The following is a 23135-nucleotide window of genomic DNA, read 5'->3' on the forward strand; positions in this document are numbered from 1 at the left end:
GGATCGATGACATGCTTCAACCAAGTCAGCAAGCCTGACCACCTGATCATATTAGTCATCTCTTATAACAAGCATAGTCACCACTTATGGCAAGCATGGGTCGCTGAAGACCTATCCTCTATCCGGATCTTCATGAATCAGATTACACATTGTGACTCTGATTCTCATTATTGCTAACCCTTACAACAAGAATGGGGTACAAGGTACAAGGATCTATTTTGCTCTTGAATCACAAAAGAGTTAAAAGATCTGCAAACACGTTTTTTATCAGTTCCTGTCAAATCCCAGTGATAAAGAAATGAAAGGCCATTTTATGCATAAAACGGGTAGAGGTGAGGTAAAGGCATAAACAGTTATTTATGATATTTTTGTTGATTTTCTTTCATGATGGCTACAATATTCCACCTATATCAATGCAGCATGTAAATAGATCAGTCGGGCAAACCAGTGACTGATAGCATGATCACCCTCTACAAAGTCAGGATACAATGACAAGCAATTAGCCAAGCCACAAGGCCTGACTAATGATACCCATTTTAGTTGGTTCTTTAAGATAAGCATGAGTTACTGGAGACCTATTCATGATGTAACAAGGTCAACAGCCCTTGGAAAGTAACAGTAAAATACAATGGCTCTGTGTTTACACAACAAACAAGGTCCAACAAACAAAACTTCATACCGAGAGATGGTGGAGGAATGGACATGTTAGGTATAGCTATGTCCTCCACAACAACAGGGTCAAGGCCATGGTCAAACGGACAGAGGTCACCACGCATACAAAATCCCTTTTCTGAAACAACAAGATACAGTGCATTATGTACTGGCCAACAAACTAAGACATGGACATAATAATACAAGAAATGAATGCATGTCATCAATGATTAATGGAGGACTTTTGGAGGATTAATGGAGCCTGAGACTGTTTGTGGCAAATAAGTTTTGAAAGTAAAGTTCTAACACCAAAGTTGGGATTTAAACAGTCAAACACCGATGTGTCAGAAGTTGAAGGCATCTACGTAAATACTTCCCATTATCCCAAGATTTACACAACCAAAAATGATGAATATTGAAGGCAAATGCAGGGACTAAGCTCTTACTTGGAGACAACCGTATGTTCAACACATACGTGTTTGACTGAATATACTACTCAACATTTCCTATGGATCACACCTTTGACTAAAGATGATTCTTTTGGTCCTTAGCAAATATTGATAGGTATATTACTTGCTCAAGTGTCCCCAGAATCCCCTAAAAGACAAACCAAGGGCCTAATGCGCCCTTTGAATCTCAAAAATGGGACTTGCAATGGACACTGGGTGAGTCCCCACAAGAATAAAACAAATGTTGATAGGTATATTACATTTGAATGATGTTATCCGGAGTCCCTAAAGGAATAAAACCATGGGGCACTAGGGACCTGATATTTTCTGTAGACCCAAGACAACAGTTGCAAGATTCATCAATGACTCTACCATCATAGTCTCTGCATCTAGGTCGGGACCCAGGTGGGCCAGGTGGGCCAGGTGGGCCGGGGGGTCCCGGCGGCCCGGAAGGAGGTGTGTCTCCTTGCTGCTGCTTGTCTGCATGGGCAATTGATGATGCTACACTCTGAATGGTTGGGATGGCACTTGCATTTGAGTATCGGCCATTGTCCAGGGTGGGAGTTGATCCCCGACTGTCTGGCTGGCGGCCTGAAATGATAGTTCACCAGTGATGTCATGTATCTGATATTCCTTTTCCCCTAGCTGTTGAAACTATCCCTTTCTTTGCATAGCTTGCTTAAGATAAATATTCCAAACTGCAAGTTATGTGATAAAAATTCCATACAAGAAAATAACCCTACCCTTTGACCTTGACCGGGATCGAGATCTGTTTCTGCTCCAAGACCGTGACCTCGACCTTGGACTTCTAGACCTATCACGTGATCGGCCACGACCTCTCGGAGGTGACCGTCTGTCTCTTCTCCGAGGGCTGGGCGTTCTGCTGCGTCTTCTACTGTAGCGCCCTCTTTCAGGGGAGTATCTAGACCGGTCATAGCGATGTCTCCGATCATCTCGCCTAGACAAAAGAAAATGTATACAAGTCCCTACAACCTGTAAGCCAATGGTCCTCTGACCAATATCAAAGAGAAACCTTCCCTTGTCGCCTTAGTAATGCTTAGTTGTCCATTAATTTCTAGTTCAGCAAATATTCCAGCCATATCACAGCAACTTGTAAATATCTGAGTCTGAGCCAAACAAATCATTGGTTGTGGCACAATGACACCCAAGTCCAACCACATGGTTTATTTTAGTTAGACCATCCTGGAATAAGGTAATAAGTAATTGAGGATAATTCTTCTCTGGTGTGACTCATTGCATTTAACTTCTTAAATTCTATCCTTGTGACAGACCTGTATTAATAGTGATATTAATAAAGAGATTAACAAAAAACAACAACCCCAGTGGCATTATCATCTAACATAGCTTTAGGTGCACTGACAGACTCCCAGTATCTGAATCACTGCAGGTTCCACGTGACCCTATGAAACATGCTTGCCACAGCCTGGCTACAAGTCAATAAGCTTCTCATACACATCAAAAAGTAAACCATGAGATGTTCTCAAGACAAAATCACTGCTGGCATGTTGGTAAACAATTTAAAAACCTGCCGCGGCTAGTGAGTGATGTAACCTTGCCTATGTTCGTGACGAGGGCGGCAAAAGAGAGGCGGGGAGCTCACTAGGCGCCGTGACACGGGAGGAGTCGGCAATTTTAGGTTGATAGGTATCAGGTAACCTAATGGGTGCTCTGTCCTTGTGGAATACTAGCAGGTTCAGATCAGTTAAAAGCATGAATATAGCCTATTCTGCGTTTTGAAGTAAGAGCCACAAGAAACAACCATTCACATGTCACTAACCTCAATGGAAGAGAAGAAAGAAGTAGCAATTGAGGGCCACAAGGCCAATCAAGTACAAGTGACATATCCCATCGCACAAATCCTGTCAACTATTTCTAAAAAGCGCTGTACAAGAGGGTGGTGACCCTGAGTAACACCACTGACCAGGTTGTGACATGTGGAAATAGCTGTCGAGTAGCCCCGAATGGTGGCGGGAGCTAATCCTTCATCCAAACAGGATTGGAGAAACTCGGAAACTTGGCTTAATACCGCAGAAAGGGATCATCTATCCTCATACTGAATGTTTGTGTAGTCCTGCCTTGAAACCAATATCGTGTTTGCAACTGCCAGCGAAATGCATTGATATTGCAAACAAGAGCAGAGAACGGCCAAGCCACCCATTGAATCAGTGGCTTTGGGTGAGTGAACGAGCCTTGAGCCTCAGAGCTGAAGAACCTGAGAAAACCTCTCACCATAGATGGGTGATAAACAGGAGCTGTCAAGTCGGCTTGATGAGCAACAGTGAGAACCTTCGGAATTATGGGTTTCGGGAGGAGGAAACGCCCATAGGGTAATCCCGATCCAGTTTAACAGAAAGGCATCTGTCCCCAGAGCCTGTTCAGCTTGGATCCGAGAGCAAAACATCAGAATCTGACAGTTCACCTCTGAGGCCAAAGATCCACCTGAGATGGACCTTACAATATCTGCAGACAACAGAACACATTCCTGACCGATATCCACTCATGTGGAGCATTAGACCCCAGACTGAGTGCATCTGCCCAACTCAGTGTCAGTCAGTGATTTTCAAACTATAGTTGCATGTGTTGTTATAGTTGACAAGAGAGATTGCATTATAGTGTTTTTATCTAATAGAACAAACTGGCTCATGGCTCAGTGTTGTCTCAACAACTTGACAAGATGTGGCTCCATGTCTCCATTTTGAAGGTGGGGATATATATAGTTTTGTATTCAGTGGCTTCAGATTCAGTATGGGTTGGAAGCCTCCATCTTTTTTGGCCACCAGGAAGTATATCAAACAAGTTTCCTTCCTGACCCTGAGGTAATATCTCTATAGCTGCCTTTACCAAGAGCTCGGCAACCTCTGAACAAAGAACTTCTGCCTTTGTCTGGTCCACCAGATCATGAGTAGAGCAAATGCCCTGAAAGGCAGGCGGATGACCTCGCCAAGTTGGCAAATGGTCGTCCCTGACCGTGGACAAGATCAAGGGATTGTTGGTATCCCTCTCCCATGCTGAGGCACAGAGGGAGAGACGACCACCAACTGACACAGACGGAAGCAGACTTCGACATTCATAGTTTGGCCCTCACTCTATGAAGGTTCATACTCCAATGAACTTACACAAAGTGAAGGTCAATTATTAATGAGTCTCCCTGGAGAAGAATTATACGAAAATTACTAAAAATGTTGCTATGTCAAAAGTTATGTGTTCTCTTGATACATTACTGACATACCATTCAACAAAATACATCATACATGCTTTACTCAAATCTGAAACCATTTCTTACATGTCTCTTCCTCTAGATCTAGGACTTGCCGATCGAGATCGTCTTCTCTTGGAATTGTCCCGACTGCCATCATCAGATATCTGGACAACAATATTGAAACATGGTCAATGGTCTTTCTCTGGCACCATACTATATCACTGTGACATTTGAAACAACCCTTGGGACACTTTTGGCAACAATGTAATTAATGTACCACATATACACCGAGTATATATATATATATACACACACTACTTCTGTCATTAAATCTAAGTAAAATAAAACGCAAATAATCATTTACTTCTAGCATTCCAAATTAAGTGCCCTTGGTAAACAAATTCGGGAAAAACAGCATTGTTTTAATCATCTTCATTGTGCTTAGTTACCTAAATTCAGATGTATCTTATCACTGCCATACCATATGACTACTTTTACTTGTTTACTGGTTCTGTTATCAGTGAAATGCAAGCAGTCTCTGCAAAGACATGATGTCAGTCTTAATAACTATCATAATATGAATTGGGGCATTTTCAATTCAGGTTTGAGATTTGAGAAATCTGAATGCACAATGCAAATAACTAGGAACAAATAACATAATCCATGGTACCTGTTTTTCTGGCCTGTCTTTCTTCTTGTCAGCTTCTGGTGGTATGGTCGGCAAGTTGTTGGTTGTCTGACTGGGGACTGTAATGACTGCAGGTGTGTTGTTGACAGTATCAGGCACTATAGATGCCAGGTAGGATTTTGATTTCAATGCAGTGAACAGTGTTTCTACAAATGCCTTTGTTTCTGAAAAATGTCAGTAAAATTGGGGTATGAAATTCAATCAATGACAATTACAGACAACAAAATTCCTTAAAACAAATTGCTGTGTTTCACAAGTGTGATATTTATCCCGATGCTATGGTTGCGATAAAATTTTATCCTGATACACTACTTTTATTTTATAAATAGATATTCCATCTTATCGCAGGTGAATCACAACCCCGAAGCAATTGTTTTTAAATTTCAGAGATCAAAGATGGAATATTGTAGGAAAGAAACATATAGGCTAGAAGACATTCTGAATGTTAATTGTTACGCTATTTATAGCCAATATAAAATATTAGTGAGTCAACGCAAGCTGATTGTTGAACAGCTGACTGTTGACATACTTGACTGCAAAAAGACATCAAGCTGGTCCATACAGATGTCCTTGAGTTCAAGTTCTGACTTTTCTTTCTTGACCAAAGCCAATACATAGCGAGATAAGGTGGATGGGTCTGCATCACAGCTGTTGAAAGAAATGGACATGATAATGATGGACAAGCATCATCATCAAAAGTCATAGGACTAGACAATTGCCCATGGGCAGTCCCACTATGTTTAATTCAAGTCACACAGCTTACACAACTTAACCATGTTAACTCTTTTTGTCTGTTCACTCAAAATAAAAGATATATATATGTATTAACTATGATGTATATCGCTATCGGAGACAACATAGCATCAGTTTATTATTTTCGATGCCCCAATTACTCTAAGACAAAGATTTGGTTGTATATGACTGTCTATCTAGGAATGGGCAATAGACTGGAGCACCACATCCTTAAGAAATGTAGAGGCAGATTAACCAGAAGTTTGGTCATCATGGTCAATATATAGTAAGGGTGTGAGGTATTACTGGCATACCGGTATACTGATGTTCACTCTTTCCACAATGTCATTTTTTAATGCTTAGTATATTGGGATATTTCAAACAGCAATTTTTATCATGTGTATAATGATTAGAATTTCCCAATTACCCGGGTAGTGCATTCAGAGCGTGCATTCGTGCGTGTTTATTGAATTAGTAAACATTATGTTGTTCCAGCAGCTTGTTTTGATACATTTATGAACTTTAATTCATACAATGGTGTTTCAAATGGCTTCTTAATTCAAAAAGTTAGAATTATACAATATATTGTGATGCGTACCACAATACGACCTTGTGCATTGTAAAATATTGTGATACACTTCCAACCTCAAATACCTATCTCTAATATATAGGTGGTTCAAAACAGTTGCCATGTACTGATCATGTTGATCCAATTCACTTTCAGTCATCCAACATCTGTTGATCACTAACACTACGTAATAGTAATACCTAGTTACGAATCCCTCCCAGATGGCTAAAATGCTATCTTATTTTCACTTGTCCACAAAAATAATTTGCAACTAACCAATGGTAAAAGAAGTAGTCCACAAAGATATATAGCTGTTCATACAGTAATAGGCTATTACCAGTCTCAGATTAGTGATCTAATGTTAAATGTCAAACCCTGTCCAGTAGTTTTTGTTCTTATGAAGCATGATGATAATTTTGCACCAGACTTCCCAAACTCTAAGAACGACCGTGAACTTCCCAAACCAATGTATTATATCAACAGTAATGTTCCTGTTTCTTGCAGCCACATTACCTCAGAATACTAACAGGAAAAGAAAACCCATGTATTTCGGTTGGGCATAACAGGTTCATAACTTTCAACAAAACATATTCAGTCAAATTATGTGATGTACTTGATTCATGGTTTGGGAAGAAGATGCCCTCTGAACGAGCTTATAAAGCCAATTGCAAAAATAGATTCAAAATAAGAATGTTACTGCAGGAGAGATTCGTAGGAATATAGTTGCGAGCAGTAAATGTTTTCGCAGTTGTACTTGTCGAAACATAAGACTGATTTACATTTCTGCAACAAATATGGACTTCTCGATGTTCCACGCGAATGTATAAACATACATGGAGTGACAACTTATATCCCATTAAGTAAACAAATCCCGAGTTTCTAATATAACATGTTACAATCACTATTTCGACTAGGCTAAAACTCACATTGGATCCAGTGTTTTCGATAGCCACACTTTGAAAGCATCCAGATTTTCAATAATCATTGTGATGTTCTGCTACGTTAACGCCTAAACTTGCTCATGCGGGTCTAAAATATGGCGAATACACAACAATCGACAAGTTCCTCGTCAGGAGACGATTACATGTTTCCTCATACTCCAAATAACATATTTCCGAACGTTACAACTGCTGAAGAAACTCGCCGAATATGGCTGCTCACGAATCTCGTTTTAGGTCACGTGACAAATAACTGTTTTCTTCCATCCGTCTCCCCAGGGGGTAATTAGGTCATATTCTCATTCTTGTCAGCTATAAAGGTACCGCCGATATAAACATGACAATACGAAAAAGTGACACGTAAAGTATTTGTTTATATAACGGCCCGTAAATTAAAGGCGGTAAACGAGATTTCGTGAGATCATAAAAGTGTCATGGCTGCAACCATGTGTGTTTGGGATAATACGTTTTCTTTCACGTTTTTAACTTCATAAACAGAAATGTCGAAAAAACAGAAAGGTCGAAAGACCGATTGGACCGAATGTGTGAAGTGTAAACTAATTGTCAGTGATCGTGATGTCAATATTCACAGAGAGCAATGCGGCGTCCAAAGTTGCAGTCATGGTTTTGTGAAAGACGGTATTTTGAATGGAGTTATCTCCCCCTTCTTGGCTTCAGCAGGTGGGCTCAATGAGTGAAACAAAAATGTGGAAGAATTACAAAACTGTGGAAAATAAAAAATATATTTAGATTCATTTCAGTGTTTCTGCTGATCCAATTCAAGCAGCTTCCCACATATCATTTGACCTGTCAATATAGAAAAACAAATTAATAGATCTATTAGAAATCCACAATATTTTAAAGAAAAAAATCAATATTAGAAACCCACACAGACAGCTTCACCAAACATGGATGCATCGTTTTGAAACAGGTTGCATGTTGTAATCATGAGTTTGCATACAATCCATAGCAAGATGAATGTCTGAGGCAGTTAGAGTGTTGTAATCACTTCTAGCATTGGCCTGTAGTACAGGCTGTACTCATAATAAGAATACTGTAGATACAGCCACATTTGTCAATGGGATGTTTAATTATTTTGCTGTACTCCATTTATGTGCTATACATTCATAAAACAATCAAATATCGCATACTTAGTCAGGTATGTGTATAATTATAGACAGTGTTTGAAATTCAGATCATGGTTCGAGGCACAAATGCAAGCAATGCAAGCAAATTAATGATCAAGTGCCCACCTTGTGGTAATGATGGAAGCTGAATACTTCATAAATGTCATCGGTATCATTGCCTCATTGTGAATGTTAAAAGGACACTGATCTCTGACAATTCACCAGGACTGGTTGTGGCCTTTGTTATTGTTTTTCCTGTGGATATCTGGATGATATACCAGAAATATTGACTTGTTCGTGACCTGTGCTGTGCCAACCCTAAGCACATTTATTGCTTTTATTGATAGTATAAGGGTATATCGTCACATTGATCAGCAAAATGAAATACATTTTTGTCTTGGAAATAATAAGGAAATGTAGGTAGCTTTTGGGGTAGCATCGGTAAAGGTGACAAAGGTTTGATAAGACACTTGCTTCGTACACTATTTTTACTTGTTATACAAACTAAATATTTCACCTGAGCATTGCTCATTTTATCGTGTGTATATGTTTATGTCAATGTGTTAAATGACTCAAATTTTCACCAAGGTAGTTTTGTTAACGCCTAAATGTACAGTTATTTTACTAATTGGCTATAAAAATGTGTTCATTAACAGTTCAAATATTTTGATGTTTAATTTCATCACCCAGTGACTGAAAATAATAGGATTAAAAGAAAATGAAAGACAAAGGACAGTTCTATTTGTTTTGGCTTCTAATCCTAGTATAATTAGTCCATTGTGGTGTTTTTAAGCCCTGTTGAACATGTCAGTTGTTTTTAGTCAGTCAAATGGACATATTTTTCAGTTAATGTCTTGCATCAAAGATCTTCCCAACAAAAACTAAGAGGAACAAGAATGATTATGTTTAATGCTACTGCAAATGAATGAAAACAAATTGCAAATATCGTAATTACAACCGACCAAAGTTATGTGTATAATATTGGGCAGTTACCTTGTTTGAGGAATGTATACGTAAATATCCACATAAGGAATAATATCCCATATTGTCTCCATCTGTACAAAGAAACTTGTTCGATGCTACATGTTTTTGGAACAACCTAATATTTTAAAATATATATAGCGTTCTTGGATATTTTAACTTGTGTTCCTTTCTCGACTGATCACATAAGTTTGTTTCAGGTGTTTCACATTGGTGTCAAGTCTCCTTGGTCAGCTGAGATAGTACACATGACAACTATGTTCATGATGTCCATGTATCTTTAAAAAAATCCATTGAGTTAGATAACAATGAGCTTTCAATCAACATGTTATCTGTAAATCTTTTGAACAAAATATGTTGCTTTGACATCGGCAGTTCACACCCTGGCAGATATGGGTGCATTCCGTCCGCTTTAATAAACCTACACATGTTAACAGTATCTTTGGACAAGTCCACTGTGCAAGTTAACAGTCATTAGTCAATCAACATATTTTTGGTTAATCCTTTGATGGATGTTTTTTTTGTAACTGAACTGATCACTCCTCTCTTGCTACGCTTTCACGTGCATATTACATAACACATATGTCACCCCGACTTCAGACTTGGATTTAGATGGAATAATTACCCCAGACACAAGAACTGCCAAATGGGAACCTTTGTCAGGTAATCTGATTAGTGCTACCACTAATTATACCTGTAATATATTCAGGAACTGAGCATCAAGTGAATGATGACGAATACAACGGTGTAGGGTTATACCAGGAAACATGGCTGACAACAAGGGAGGAGTGATCATATTATCCATGCAATCTAAGATCTGAAATGCTTTCTCTGCAGGGATACTTCAAAGCTTTTTGGGGCGGTTGGGTAGCCTAGTGGTTAAAGTGTTTACTTGTCATGCCGAAGACCCAGGTTCGATTCATGACATGGGTACAATGTGTGAAGCCCATTTCTGGTGTCCTCCGCCGTGATATTGCTGGAATATTGCTAGAAGCAGCGTAAAACCATACTCAATCACTCACTCACTCAAAGTTTTTTTTATTAAACTATAAGCATCACAGGTATTTCCTATTAATGACATCTGATGAGCTTCCGCCGTTCTCTTTGTCTGTTTGTTTAGGTTTAAGAAAAATTAATTAGCACGTGCCCTTAGTAATATTGAAATCTTCATATATCACGGGTAACGAATTAGTGTTCATATAAATATTGCCTCAAAATTTATTTAGCCCAGGCTCTTGTCACGCTCAGTTGCGTTAGCGAGCAAATTGACTTTCGGCAGCTGGTGAGCCCTAACGGACAAGTGTTAAAGAACCGAGAAGAAGCCAGAGATTAGTGCCCCTTCAAAGAAAAAACATGTAGACATGCATACCTGTAGATAGATAGTTTGATAGCTGCCATGGACATTTTTCATTCACAGGTTGCATTCTATTTGATCAGTTTGATGAACTCTTTGGAAACATTAAGTACTGTTAACAGTGATAGAAATTAACTCCCAAAGCAAACATGCCCACAAGGCTAGTCATGCTGGTGGGAGTTTCTTTTCTGCTAACCCTGCAATATGTTACTAATCCTTTTAAAATAATGAGACTTTTAAATTGAACTTTTGATGTGACATAAATACATTCAAATATTTAGACTCGGTCAGAATATATAGATCGGGTGAACACAGAAATTTAGTACATTATTCATTACGAGAAAGACTCAAAACGATGTGTCAAATGTATAGCACAGTGATTTGACAAGGGGAATCGAGAGGACGATAAATAGTTTGCAGCATGTGTCAAAACGTACAGGCCCTACGGTTTAGTAGAATTATAATTTAAAAAGCCAAAGGTAATTTCAACTAGCCTCTGGCCAAAAGGTGAGCGTTAATTTCCATCCCTGATGTAGAGCTAGGTTTCTTGAGATGTAACTGCTCTGAATTAAATTTGGAAACCGAAAGTGCAGCATTAGGGTTCCAGTGTTAAGTTGATCATGGTTAAATCCACAGGTCACCTAGCTCTACGTTGAAGACACAGTAATACCCTGCTTATTTCGATCTATGTTGTTCAGTACATGCTTTCTGTTAATCTTACAGATCTGAAGGTGCCAAAGACACATGAGGATAACATAATTGCTGTACATCCCAGCACTATGCTACTATGTGGCCTTGCTATAGGAAAACCCTGTGTCATCAACTCCAAAGTTGTGAAGATGTGTTGGCCGTCGACTGTTGGGAGTTTAACTGGTGTCTACGTTGATGAGAAAACCTTAGCTGACATAGGCAGCAGCAAGGAGGATGTCGTCACAGTGGAAAGTTTTGGTGGGATGGAGGCACATGTTGAAGAAATTATATTAGAATCCAAGTAAGCATGAGTTTGAGTGAAAAATATGGTATTCGACGTAATTTCCCCCCCCCCCCCCCCCCCGCTCTAATAAGCGCCCAAGGCGATGTTTGCCAATATATTGGCTTGTGAACAATCCCAAATAGCACCCTTCTGACTGATCAATGTACACAATTCGTGTACATTTATTCGTGTATGATAGGCTCTTGTGTGTTATATGCACCCTTAATTACGGGCAATTAAATTCTGGAAAAATATATCTGTTGTGTATAATACGCACAGACTTTTCTTTTGTATCATTTCAGGCTGTCAGCAGAAACCATAAAATTTACGATCTTTCGACTCTTTCATCAAACCTATATTCTAATAAGAGCCCCCTATTTCTAATTTTGAGAGCGCCCTGGGCGCTTATTACGTCAAATACGGTATGCTGTATGGAAGCAGATGTTATTATAACTTACAGTGGGGATTCTGTGTTAGAATTGGTCCCCAGCATACTGTGCTGGATATAAGAATAAGAAACGACTTTATGGATCAGGTGGTCAGACTTGGTGACTTGATTGATCGTGTGTCATCGACTTTGAAGGCATGGATCATTGTTCACAATTTTCTGCTCCAAACTCGATTATTTCAAGTTCGGCATTAAACAAGAAATAAAAAAGACAACAAACAAACAAAACTTAGCAGTTTTTGTGCAGGGACATATACTTTTACAAACGATTTCCAGTCAACATTTTCAAAGTGAGCTTTAGTTTAAAAGGATTAGGACCATGGCCTCTTTCCACAAAGTGATCTTGGCGCTACAACTATTGTAAGTCAGTGTAATGTTATGGGAGTTATGATAATATCCGGGTAAGATTGCTCTGTGGAAATACTCAGGCTGACAGTGTGGAATTATAAACTGGTGCATGCATGGATCCAGAAGCGCAATGCAGAGGTGACCACGCTATTTTTTATGCATACTTAATATGTTGCCGTATAAAACGGGTGGTGAAATGGGGTTTAAAGTTGTGTTCAAGATTATTGCACTTATGGGACATGTATGTGTGTGTGTCTGCTTGTGCCAGTCAAGAGTAATGCCAGTTTTATAATGCTATTCTTCTGAGATACCATGCTGCAGTTTATCATGGATACCCAGGCATGGTCATAATCCAAGAACGTCAACCTGCCCAAATAGTGATAACATATAGCAATACCCCCAAATGTTTGAAATTCTATTATCACTTAGGATACCTTTAACATTAACTAAATTGGTCTGGGCTGACGGGCTATTGCTAATTTCTAACCCTGGTACCCCATATAGACACAGTAAACTGACTCAGAGCGGACCTGTTCTTGTTTTATCTCATTAATGCCGAGTGCCAATTAGGATAACAAAAGTATCTTTTGACGTCTTTTGGTATGACCTGATCACAGGACCAAGCACAAACTTTCTGCCTTCTGAGCAGACACTCTGTCCTTTTGAAAAAAACCATAACTAAATCATTGTTTCAACAAATAATTATATAATATACTCATCGACAAAAGAAACAGGAATGCCTTACTTCCGACTTCGCAGTGTTTTTTACCTTTCACTTCCTGGTTCGGCTTATCTGCGGGTCATATCATTTTCTTTCGTATTTCAATGGTCAAGTTAACATTTCGGCTTGTCTACGGGGTTGGCTTATCCGCGGTTATATACGGTACATGTTGGTTGATATATGAAGATTTACTCAAATTCAGGAGATATTAGATTGGTTCAATGCACAAACGAACATACTGTTATGTTGTCTGAACCGATGCTCATGAATGCATCACATGTGACGTCATAGATCCATGACTCAAGATGCACCATTTGTCTTGTGAAGGATCAGAGTATTAAGTTTGGAAATCATGTGCAGCTTATTGTGCAAGAATAAAGACTCTGTGGCAACACTTGACTGCTTGTTAGTTTTGTCATTAAGTGGTACACATGGGACACATCTATTCTTAACGGACATACTTCTCCAAATGTTCCTATGGTTTGCGTTTCTTTTGGCGGTGAGTTTCGTTAATTGAGCCATTTTGGCTGACAAATGCAAATTGTTTCCCCAACTTTATCTATTGTTTTTTCATTCTAACTTCACGCTGACCTTTAGTAATCCCAACTATTGATAATCACTTCCACAGAATTTGAACTTAGGAATGACATTCAATTGTTACAATATTTCATACTGCAGAAACATCATTGTATTTTCATTGATATGATGTTGGTTTTTGTCTGCTTTGTTGCAGAGAATGGAGACCAGTTTACTCTGATAAAAACTGCAGGAACAACTTCAAACATAAACTGTGTAAGTTACAATTTGGTGTTTTTCAAAACGACATTCAAGGAGTATTTAACATGTTCATTTTATAATGGTAAATATTATGAACATTTGAAATACTGATTTGTAATTAAGTATTATACTGTTCAATGGAAGTAGGAAGTGTGTAATTGGTAATTGAAAGTTAGGCCTCTCATGACATTATTATTGAAATGAACAGTAGGCTTGAGATCATAGTTCCTATAGGTAACAGATTATACTCTGTTTGAAGGTATTTTATATATCCATGCATTATAACAGGATGCTAATGGGCTCCTTCATAGAGTGCAACATGTCACTTAATGTGAACCCTCAGCCATGACCTCATCGTTGTATGACCATGGCAACTTCTGACTGAATATTATACAAGAGGAAGTTAATGTTTTGTTTCAGAATTTCCTTGTAAACACACACAGAGGCAGAACACAATTGAAAATTAAATATTGTCTGGGTTTATTTGCTTATGATTTCCTGAGAATCTCTTGAAATAAAGTTTCAAAAAAACACAATTAAAATCATGTTTAAAAAACAACATATTTTTGAATTATGCAGCATTTTTTATTATGCAAAATTTATACATGTAGTAGGATAAAGGGAAAAGTAAGAAAATATATTGGTGAGGCACTGATAGGAGGACCACTGACTTGAACTCATGACCAGTAATATTGTGAAACTAAAGTGAATATTAAAACTATTCCCAACATCACTAACAGGCTCATGCATTTTGTTTCAGTGAACAGATATTTGTGTGAAGGAAACAGAGTTACATTTTCATATTTTGGGCAGCTTTGTGAATTTCAAGTAAAATCCTTGAAAACAGTGGTTCATCAACCATGTCATGTTGAAGTGACACCTGTCAGTCAGCCAGATTTGTCCTTATCTGACAGCCTTGCCAGTCTCAATTTATCAGACATTTCATTCACTGAGTCGAAGGATGAATCCAGTCAGTCAGACTCCACCTGCTCCAGCATGAACCAATCAGCTTCAACACCAAAAACACCTGACAGCAAAACCAGCGCAGGGGAAATCATCAGTCCGCGATCGTTCCAAACTCCCGTTATTGATAGAAAACGGAAGTCAAGGAAATATGAGAAGTTTTGTAAAGTTGTGTCAAGTACAAAGGTGACTATAGTGGATGCCAGTGTTAGGGAGGATGTTGATGTTGCACGCGATGCTGGAGTCGTCTTGGATGACATCGGAGGCTTGTCTGAGCAAGTGAAACAGATAAGGGAGATGCTGCAGATTCCGCTAACGAACCCGGAGCTATTCAAGTCTTATGGTGAGAAAAAAATCCTATATGAAAGATTGTTTTTAATATGCATGGAATAGTCTAGTTATATGCAGGGTTTTACACGTTGCATGCTTGCCGTAACAGGCGACTATGCTTGTCGTAAGAGGCGACTAACGGGATAGGGTGGTCAGGCTCGCTGACTTCGTTGATGCATGTCATCGTATCCCAATTGCGTGGACTGAAGCTCATGATGTCAATCACTGGATTGTCTGGTCCAGACTTGGTTATTTACAGACCGTCGTCTTAAAGCTGGAATATTGCGAAGTGCAGCGTTAAACAACAAACAAACAAACACGATGCACTGCACACAAATGTATGGAATGGAGGTGAAAAGATCAATATTGCATCCCGAGGGACTTACATAATAATATTCATTGTACCTCATTGTTGACAAAGGTCCTGTAATTAAAGCAGTTAGCAAACCTTTCACTACACTACATGATTTCATTAATTTACAGGACCCTAATATTTCCTGTAGGGACCCTTGAAATTAATTATCGGGGGTCCCCTGTACCCTTAGATTTGTAGGTCAAGGTGAAACACTGTATATATGAATGGCGGTCATTATGATGCTGATGATAAAAAGGCGGATGGTGGTGGTGGATGGATGGTTGGTTGTTGGAAACAAGTGGGGAATACGAGGTTAGAGATGTTGTTATTGATGATGGTGATATTGATGTTTTTGATGATGCTTCTAAAGGTGTATATATATCAGTGATGATGATGCTGGTGAAGAGTATGTTGGTGGGTGGCTGGTTGTTCGTAACTAGTGGTGACTGATGTTGTTGATGGTATTGATGATGGCAATAGTGATGTGTATGATGAGGCTTGTGACGGTTTACTGTGTGGCTCTTCAAGCAAGGTGAATTTCTTTCACTTTATTACATCTCTCCATACTCAGGTCGTATCAACCACTACTCTTGTATCATAACGATTTGCCAATAGGCTTGACAATACAAAGTTTTGTTTTCAGCAAATTTAGTTTTCAATTCATTTCCATATGACATCAGAGATCCAGATAAACGAGCAGACTTTTAATGCATGAAATAACATAAGAGATGAATGGTGAACACTTTCCATTTTTGCACTTCTAAAGCTTATTGCATTTAACAGAGAAAATATGTCTGAAGGTTTTCTAGTGCTCGTAATTTTGCCGCCATTTTGAAAAGACAACATGGGTTACCTCCCTTGTCTATTGATTTAAGGGTTACGGTGATTTGAGTGTGATAATACCATAGCCTGGGTCATTGAAAACTCAAGGCAAAGGTGCAAATATTAAATGACGCTCCTTTCAGGAAGATTGTCTTTTCACATGTCAAATACACCTTTCAACACCTGGTAATCTGAGTGTAGCCTTGAAATTTAGTGTTGCGTGCAGACCTCATACCATTTGATGTGTAGCACAGTGTAAATGTTAACTATTGGTATTTTGTCATCTATTTTATTGATGTAATGCCATTAGATCTTTGATAATTGTGATCCAACGTTACACCATTAGTCAAATGTACAGGCTGTTTCGAAAATAAACAAACAAATAAACAATTGTCAGATATGCTGAAGCCTTTTCATGTTTCAGGCCTTGTACCCCCAAGAGGTGTCCTGATCCACGGGCCGTCCGGCACAGGGAAGACCCTGCTATCTCGAGCAGTGGCAGCCAGCCTCAACATCAGCGTCCTGCAAGTTACAGGCCCACAGATCTGGAGCAAGTATGTCAGGATGATGATGATGATGATGATGTTGACGTAGATGTTGGCGACGACGATGATGATGATGATGTTGATGGCGATGTTGTTGACGATGTTGATTACAATCATGTTGACGATGATGATGATGATGATGATGATGATGATGTTGTTGATGTTGTTGATGTTGACGTAGATGTTGGCGACGATGATGATGATGATGTTGATGACGATGATGTTGATGATGTTGATTACAATCATGTTGACAATGATGATGATGATGATTGTTGATAACAAGTTTAAGCACCATGGGTAATTAAGTTCTTTATTCTCAGATTCTTTGGAGAAACAGAAAGTAAACTGAGGAATATTTTCAAGTCTGCCCAAGAAATGTAAGTAAAAAATCAAAATAGGTTTGTTGTGTAAACTTGCTGAGTATCTGTGAAGACAAAATAAGGTAGCTGAATACTGCTTCCTCATCTTGATGTTGAGGGAATGAACAACATTATTCCAGAATATTCAGCTGAAGACAAAAACAAATATACATTGTGACAAATTACTTTCACTTGGTATATAGGTCAGTGGTTGTACACTTTGTATACTGGGTCCGTGATCTCAGGCACTACAATTCACTATGCAGAGGTGCGTCCTTCAGGTTTGCCAGGATCTGCTAATCACAGGTTAGAATTCCAGACTCATCCCGATCATGTTCCTTGTTCTGTCTGCCCCACATGTTTGTGCCCAGGAGGTTTAGAATTGCTTCACAGTTACCTGTGCTTGTTGGAATAAGTGAAATAGTGGAGTATGTGATCAGACTCAATGACTTAGATGATTGTCTGACATCATAACTTGATCATTGTAACAATCACTGGTTTGTTTGGTCTATACTTGAATATTTACATGTCACTAAGGTATAGTTGGAATATTGCTGACTGCAGCTTTTAACAACACAAGCAACAAACACGTCTGTTTGTGTTTCACATACTTTGCTATTTTATGCTCTTCTTTTTCTCCCAAATAGGGCTGACACACTATGAACTGACTAGAAATAGTGTTCAATAACAACATATATGTAATATACATGTACTCTCATCCTGAGGTAATGATTTAATTCTGGTAGTTTTGTTTGTAAATCAAAGAATGAGGTAGTAGGATAAGGTCTCTTTTCAACTCACTGGTACTGTGAAATTTGAAAGTTGCTGAAAACATTTAAATATGGCATGAAAGTTGCCTGTTCAGATGTCGGACAACCAGCCTGTTTTCTTTCTTACACTTGCAAGTACACTTGATCAAGTAATAGAATACAGGAAAGCTTCTTTGATAGGCATTTAGAAGTTGGAGTACTAAGTAAGGATAAGAATTTATGGATGAACAACTTCTTTATTACAATTAAGAGCGACGTTTCAGTGTAGGTTCTAACACTGTTATGGTTTGAACCTACACCGAAATGTCGCCCTTAATTGTAAGAAAGAACTTGTTCTTCCATAAATTTTTATCCTTACTTATACAGGAAAGGCTTAAATGTCTGATAAAGGTGATATTTCCAACAGGAGAAAATCCAGCTATGAGCAAGTCTGTAACCCAGAAGTCTTACCATGTTTCTACTCCTTGGGTCAAATACTTTTTCCTGTTCAGATAATACAAGAATGTCCCTGAAAACCTATAATCAGCCATCTTCCTGAGGCAAGTGTGTCCACTAGCCTGTATCAAAGCCTAGTTTCTACAAGACTTTGATAAAAAGGCTAGCGGAAGCTCTTCACTCGGGGAAGATGATAATCAGCCTCTTTGTCACATTTTACCCGGACCAATACTAGTAATGTTGTATAAGTCCCGTGCTATTGGTCTTGAAATGAGAAGTCAAGTCCTCATTCATTTGAACTTTCATAACAATTTCTTGCACTATGCGGATCCTGTGTGTGAAAAATAGCTGATGTTATACCTTGCCCTTTCAAAATCCTTTCAGTCGTCTAAGGCACTGCAATTTGCTGAGCAGGGGTTATTCCCCTGGGCATGCCAGAAACCTATGATTGTGGCTGTGACTCCTGGTCTGCCCAGATTATGTTTCTGGGTTTAGCAACACCATACCAGTGCTCGTGGGTTTTACCAAAGTGGTGAACGTCTGAGACCTACATCACTTTGGGTTTTCCTCCCACTTTAAGCTGTGATATAACTGGAATACTGTTAAAAGCAGCGTTAAACCATCTCACTCAGTCACACTCCTTGACAAGACAACAGTGCTGTAAGTCCTTGTAAGTTGGTATAAAACTTGGTGTTGCAGGGCCCCAAGCATCATTGTAATAGACGAACTCGATGCATTGTGTCCCAAGAGAGACAACTCTAACAGTGACCTTGAGAAGAGGGTGGTCGCCAGTCTGTTGACCCTTATGGATGGGATCGATGTGGGTACTCCATGCTTTCCTTTCAACCTCAGTCTTAATGCATTTTCACCTATTGCACCTTTTTGTTGTGTTTGTCAAAAAGATTCCATAGTGATCCTTCTCATTCTTGATGATGTTTATTTAAGAAATAAACGACTGCGCAGCCCTGAGTGGTTTATTCTCCCTGCAGTGTTTTATTGTACAATCAACAATGACAACGACTTGTTTATTTCTTATTTGAGATATCAACATTATTTACAGCCTCTTTCAGGATTATGATAACATGTACAAGTTATAAAAATATTCTCTCATATTTAAATAATGATTACTCTCAGAAATATTGGTCAAGTCTGTTTTATGCACAGGTGCATATTTCCCACATATTCTCACACGATTATTTACAGGTCACGGTAACATAGCTGGAATATTGCTGAGTGCCATGTTAAACAACAAACACACATACACATATATATGAAGACAAGCCAAGTAGGCTTTGGAAAGAGAACCTGTCAAATTTTCTATTACAGTTCAGCAGTGACAAGATGGTGGTTGTGCTTGGGGTGACCAGTAAGCCGGACGCTCTCGACACTGCCCTGAGACGCCCTGGTCGGTTTGATCGGGAGGTAGAGGTGGGAGTCCCCACTGCCAGACAGAGGCTAGAGGTGAGTACTGAGATGTCGGGGTCGGTTTGATCGGGAGGTAGAGAAGGGCGTCCCCACTGCCAGACAGAGGCTAGAGGTGAGTACTGAGATGTTGGGGTCGGTTTGATCGGGAGGTAGAGGTGGGGGTCCCCACTGCCAGACAGAGGCTAGAGGTGAGCACTGAGATGTCGGGGTCGGTTTGATCGGGATGTAGAGAAGGGCGTCCCCACTGCCAGACAGAGGCTAGAGGTGAGTACTGAGATGTCGGGGTCGGTTTGATCGGGAAGTGGAGGTGGGGGTCCCCACTGCCAGACAGAGGCTAGAGGTGAGCACTGAGATGTCGGGGTCGTTTTGATTGGGAGGTGGAGGTGGGGGTCCCCACTGCCAGACAGAGGCTAGAGGTGAGTACTGGGATGTCGGGGTCGGTTTGATCGGGAAGTGGAGGTGGGCGTCCCCACTGCCAGACAGAGGCTAGAGGTGAGTACTGAGATGTCGGGGTTGGTTTGATCGGGATGTAGAGAAGGGCGTCCCCACTGCCAGACAGAGGCTAGAGGTGAGTACTGAGATGTCAGGGTCGGTTTGATCAGGAAGTGGAGGTGGGGGTCCCCACTGCCAGACAGAGGCTAGAGGTGAGTACTGAGATGTCGGGGTCGGTTTGATCGGGAAGTGGAGGTGGGCGTCCCCACTGCCAGACAGAGGTTAGAGGTGAGTACTGAGATGACGGGTCGGTTTGATCGGGAAGTGGAGGTGAGGGTCCCCACTGCCAGACAGAGGCTAGAGGTGAGTACTGAGATGTCGGGGTTGGTTTGATCGGGATGTAGAGAAGGGCGTCCCCACTGCCCGACAGAGGCTAGAGGTGAGTACTGAGATGTCGGGGTCGGTTTGATCAGGAAGTGGAGGTGGGCGTCCCCACTGCCAGACAGAGGCTAGAGGTGAGTACTGAGATGTCGGGGTCGGTTTGATCGGGAAGTGGAGGTGGGCGTCCCCACTGCCAGACAGAGGTTAGAGGTGAGTACTGAGATGACGGGTCGGTTTGATCGGGAAGTGGAGGTGAGGGTCCCCACTGCCAGACAGAGGCTAGAGGTGAGTACTGAGATGTCGGGGTTGGTTTGATCGGGATGTAGAGAAGGGCGTCCCCACTGCCCGACAGAGGCTAGAGGTGAGTACTGAGATGTCGGGGTCGGTTTGATCAGGAAGTGGAGGTGGGCGTCCCCACTGCCAGACAGAGGCTAGAGGTGAGTACTGGGATGTCGGGGTCGGTTTGATCAGGAAGTGGAGGTGGGCGTCCCCACTGCCAGACAGAGGCTAGAGGTGAGTACTGAGATGTCGGGATCGGTTTGATCGGGAAGTGGAGGTGAGGGTCCCCACTGCCAGACAGAGGCTAGAGGTGAGTACTGAGATGTCGGGGTTGGTTTGATCGGGATGTAGAGGTGGGCGTCCCCACTGCCAGACAGAGGCTAGAGGTGAGTACTGAGATGTCGGGGTCAGTTTGATCGGGAAGTGGAGTTGGGGGTCCCCACTGCCAGACAGAGGCTAGAGGTGAGTACTGAGATGTCGGGGTCGGTTAGATCGGGATGTAGAGAAGGGCATCCCCACTGCCAGACAGAGGCTAGAGGTGAGTACTGAGATGTTGGGGTCGGTTAGATCGGGATGTAGAGAAGGGCGTCCCCACTGCCAGACAGAGGCTACAGGTGAGTACTGGGATGTCGGGGTCGGTTTGATCGGGATGTAGAGAAGGGCATCCCCACTGCCAGACAGAGGCTAGAGGTGAGTACTGGGATGTCAGGGTCGGTTTGATCGGGAGGTAGAGGTGGGCGTCCCCACTGCCAGACTGAGGCTAGAGGTGAGTACTGAGATGTCGGGGTTGGTTTGATCGGGATGTAGAGAAGGGCGTCCCCACAGCCAGACAGAGGCTAGAGGTGAGTACTGAGATGTCGAGGTCAGTTTGATCGGGAAGTGGAGGTGGGCATCCCCACTGCCAGACAGAGGCTAGAGGTGAGTACTGAGATGTCGGGGTCGGTTTGATCGGGAAGTGGAGGTGAGGGTCCCCACTGCCAGACAGAGGCTAGAGGTGAGTACTGAGATGTCGGGGTTTGGTTTGATCGGGATGTAGAGAAGGGCGTCCCCACTGCCCGACAGAGGCTAGAGGTGAGTACTGAGATGTCGGGGTCGGTTTGATCAGGAAGTGGAGGTGGGCGTCCCCACTGCCAGACAGAGGCTATAGGTGAGTACTGAGATGTCGGGGTCGGTTAGATCGGGATGTAGAGAAGGGCATCCCCACTGCCAGACAGAGGCTAGAGGTGAGTACTGAGATGTCGGGGTCGGTTAGATCGGGATGTAGAGAAGGGCGTCCCCACTGCCTGACAGAGGCTAGAGGTGAGTACTGGGATGTCGGGGTCGGTTTGATCGGGATGTAGAGAAGGGCATCCCCACTGCCAGACAGAGGCTAGAGGTGAGTACTGGGATGTCGGGGTCGGTTTGATCGGGAGGTAGAGGTGGGCGTCCCCACTGACAGACAGAGGCTAGAGGTGAGTACTGAGATGTCGGGGTCGGTTTGATCGGGAAGTGGAGGTGGGGGTCCCCACTGCCAGACAGAGGCTAGAGGTGAGTACTGGGATGTCGGGGTCGGTTTGATCGGGAGGTAGAGGTGGGCGTCCCCACTGCCAGACAGAGGCTAGAGGTGAGTACTGAGATGTCGGGGTCGGTTTGATCGGGAGGTAGAGGTGGGCGTCCCCACTGCCAGACAGAGGCTAGAGGTGAGTCCTGAGATGTCGGGGTCGGTTTGATCAGGAAGTGGAGGTGGGCGTCCCCACTGCCAGACAGAGGCTAGAGGTGAGTACTGAGATGTCGGGGTTGGTTTGATCGGGATGTAGAGAAGGGCATCCCCACTGCCCGACAGAGGCTAGAGGTGAGTACTGAGATGTCGGGGTCGGTTTGATCAGGAAGTGGAGGTGGGCGTCCCCACTGCCAGACAGAGGCTAGAGGTGAGTACTGAGATGTTGGGGTCGGTAAGATCGGGATGTAGAGAAGGGCGTCCCCACTGCCAGACAGAGGCTAGAGGTGAGTACTGGGATGTCGGGATCGGTTTGATCGGGATGTAGGGAAGGGCATCCCCACTGCCAGACAGAGGCTAGAGGTGAG

At 41.6% G+C, this 23135-nt stretch overlaps 2 protein-coding genes across 4 annotated transcripts in view; one reads left to right on the forward strand and one right to left on the reverse strand.

Annotated features, from left to right (window-relative positions):
* LOC124148142 (RNA-binding protein 26-like) overlaps positions 1–7674 on the reverse strand; it is a 25810-nt gene extending 18136 nt beyond the window's left edge. For all 3 annotated transcript variants that reach the window (XM_046519108.2, XM_046519107.2, XM_046519106.2), the window contains exons 1-7: positions 7235–7674; positions 5538–5656; positions 4991–5172; positions 4405–4484; positions 1844–2058; positions 1473–1691; positions 680–790 (exon numbers count right to left, since the gene is read on the reverse strand). In XM_046519108.2, coding sequence (XP_046375064.2) covers positions 680–790; positions 1473–1691; positions 1844–2058; positions 4405–4484; positions 4991–5172; positions 5538–5656; positions 7235–7293 — 985 coding nt within the window. In that variant the 5' untranslated portion in view covers positions 7294–7674. The remainder of the gene's footprint in view (positions 1–679; positions 791–1472; positions 1692–1843; positions 2059–4404; positions 4485–4990; positions 5173–5537; positions 5657–7234) is intronic.
* The window catches only part of LOC124148143 (ATPase family protein 2 homolog), a 25346-nt gene continuing 9882 nt past the window's right edge, over positions 7672–23135 (forward strand). Inside the window, exons 1-8 of the mRNA XM_048388308.1 lie at positions 7672–7927; positions 11432–11699; positions 13932–13990; positions 14736–15281; positions 16870–16999; positions 17311–17367; positions 19254–19374; positions 19881–20015. Of these exons, the coding sequence (XP_048244265.1) occupies positions 7747–7927; positions 11432–11699; positions 13932–13990; positions 14736–15281; positions 16870–16999; positions 17311–17367; positions 19254–19374; positions 19881–20015 (1497 nt within the window). The 5' untranslated portion in view covers positions 7672–7746. The remainder of the gene's footprint in view (positions 7928–11431; positions 11700–13931; positions 13991–14735; positions 15282–16869; positions 17000–17310; positions 17368–19253; positions 19375–19880; positions 20016–23135) is intronic.

This window comes from Haliotis rufescens, unplaced genomic scaffold (genome assembly GCF_023055435.1).
Source record: "Haliotis rufescens isolate VD_foot unplaced genomic scaffold, xgHalRufe1.0.p SCAF_7, whole genome shotgun sequence".
In the NCBI taxonomy this organism is placed as follows: domain Eukaryota; kingdom Metazoa; phylum Mollusca; class Gastropoda; order Lepetellida; family Haliotidae; genus Haliotis; species Haliotis rufescens.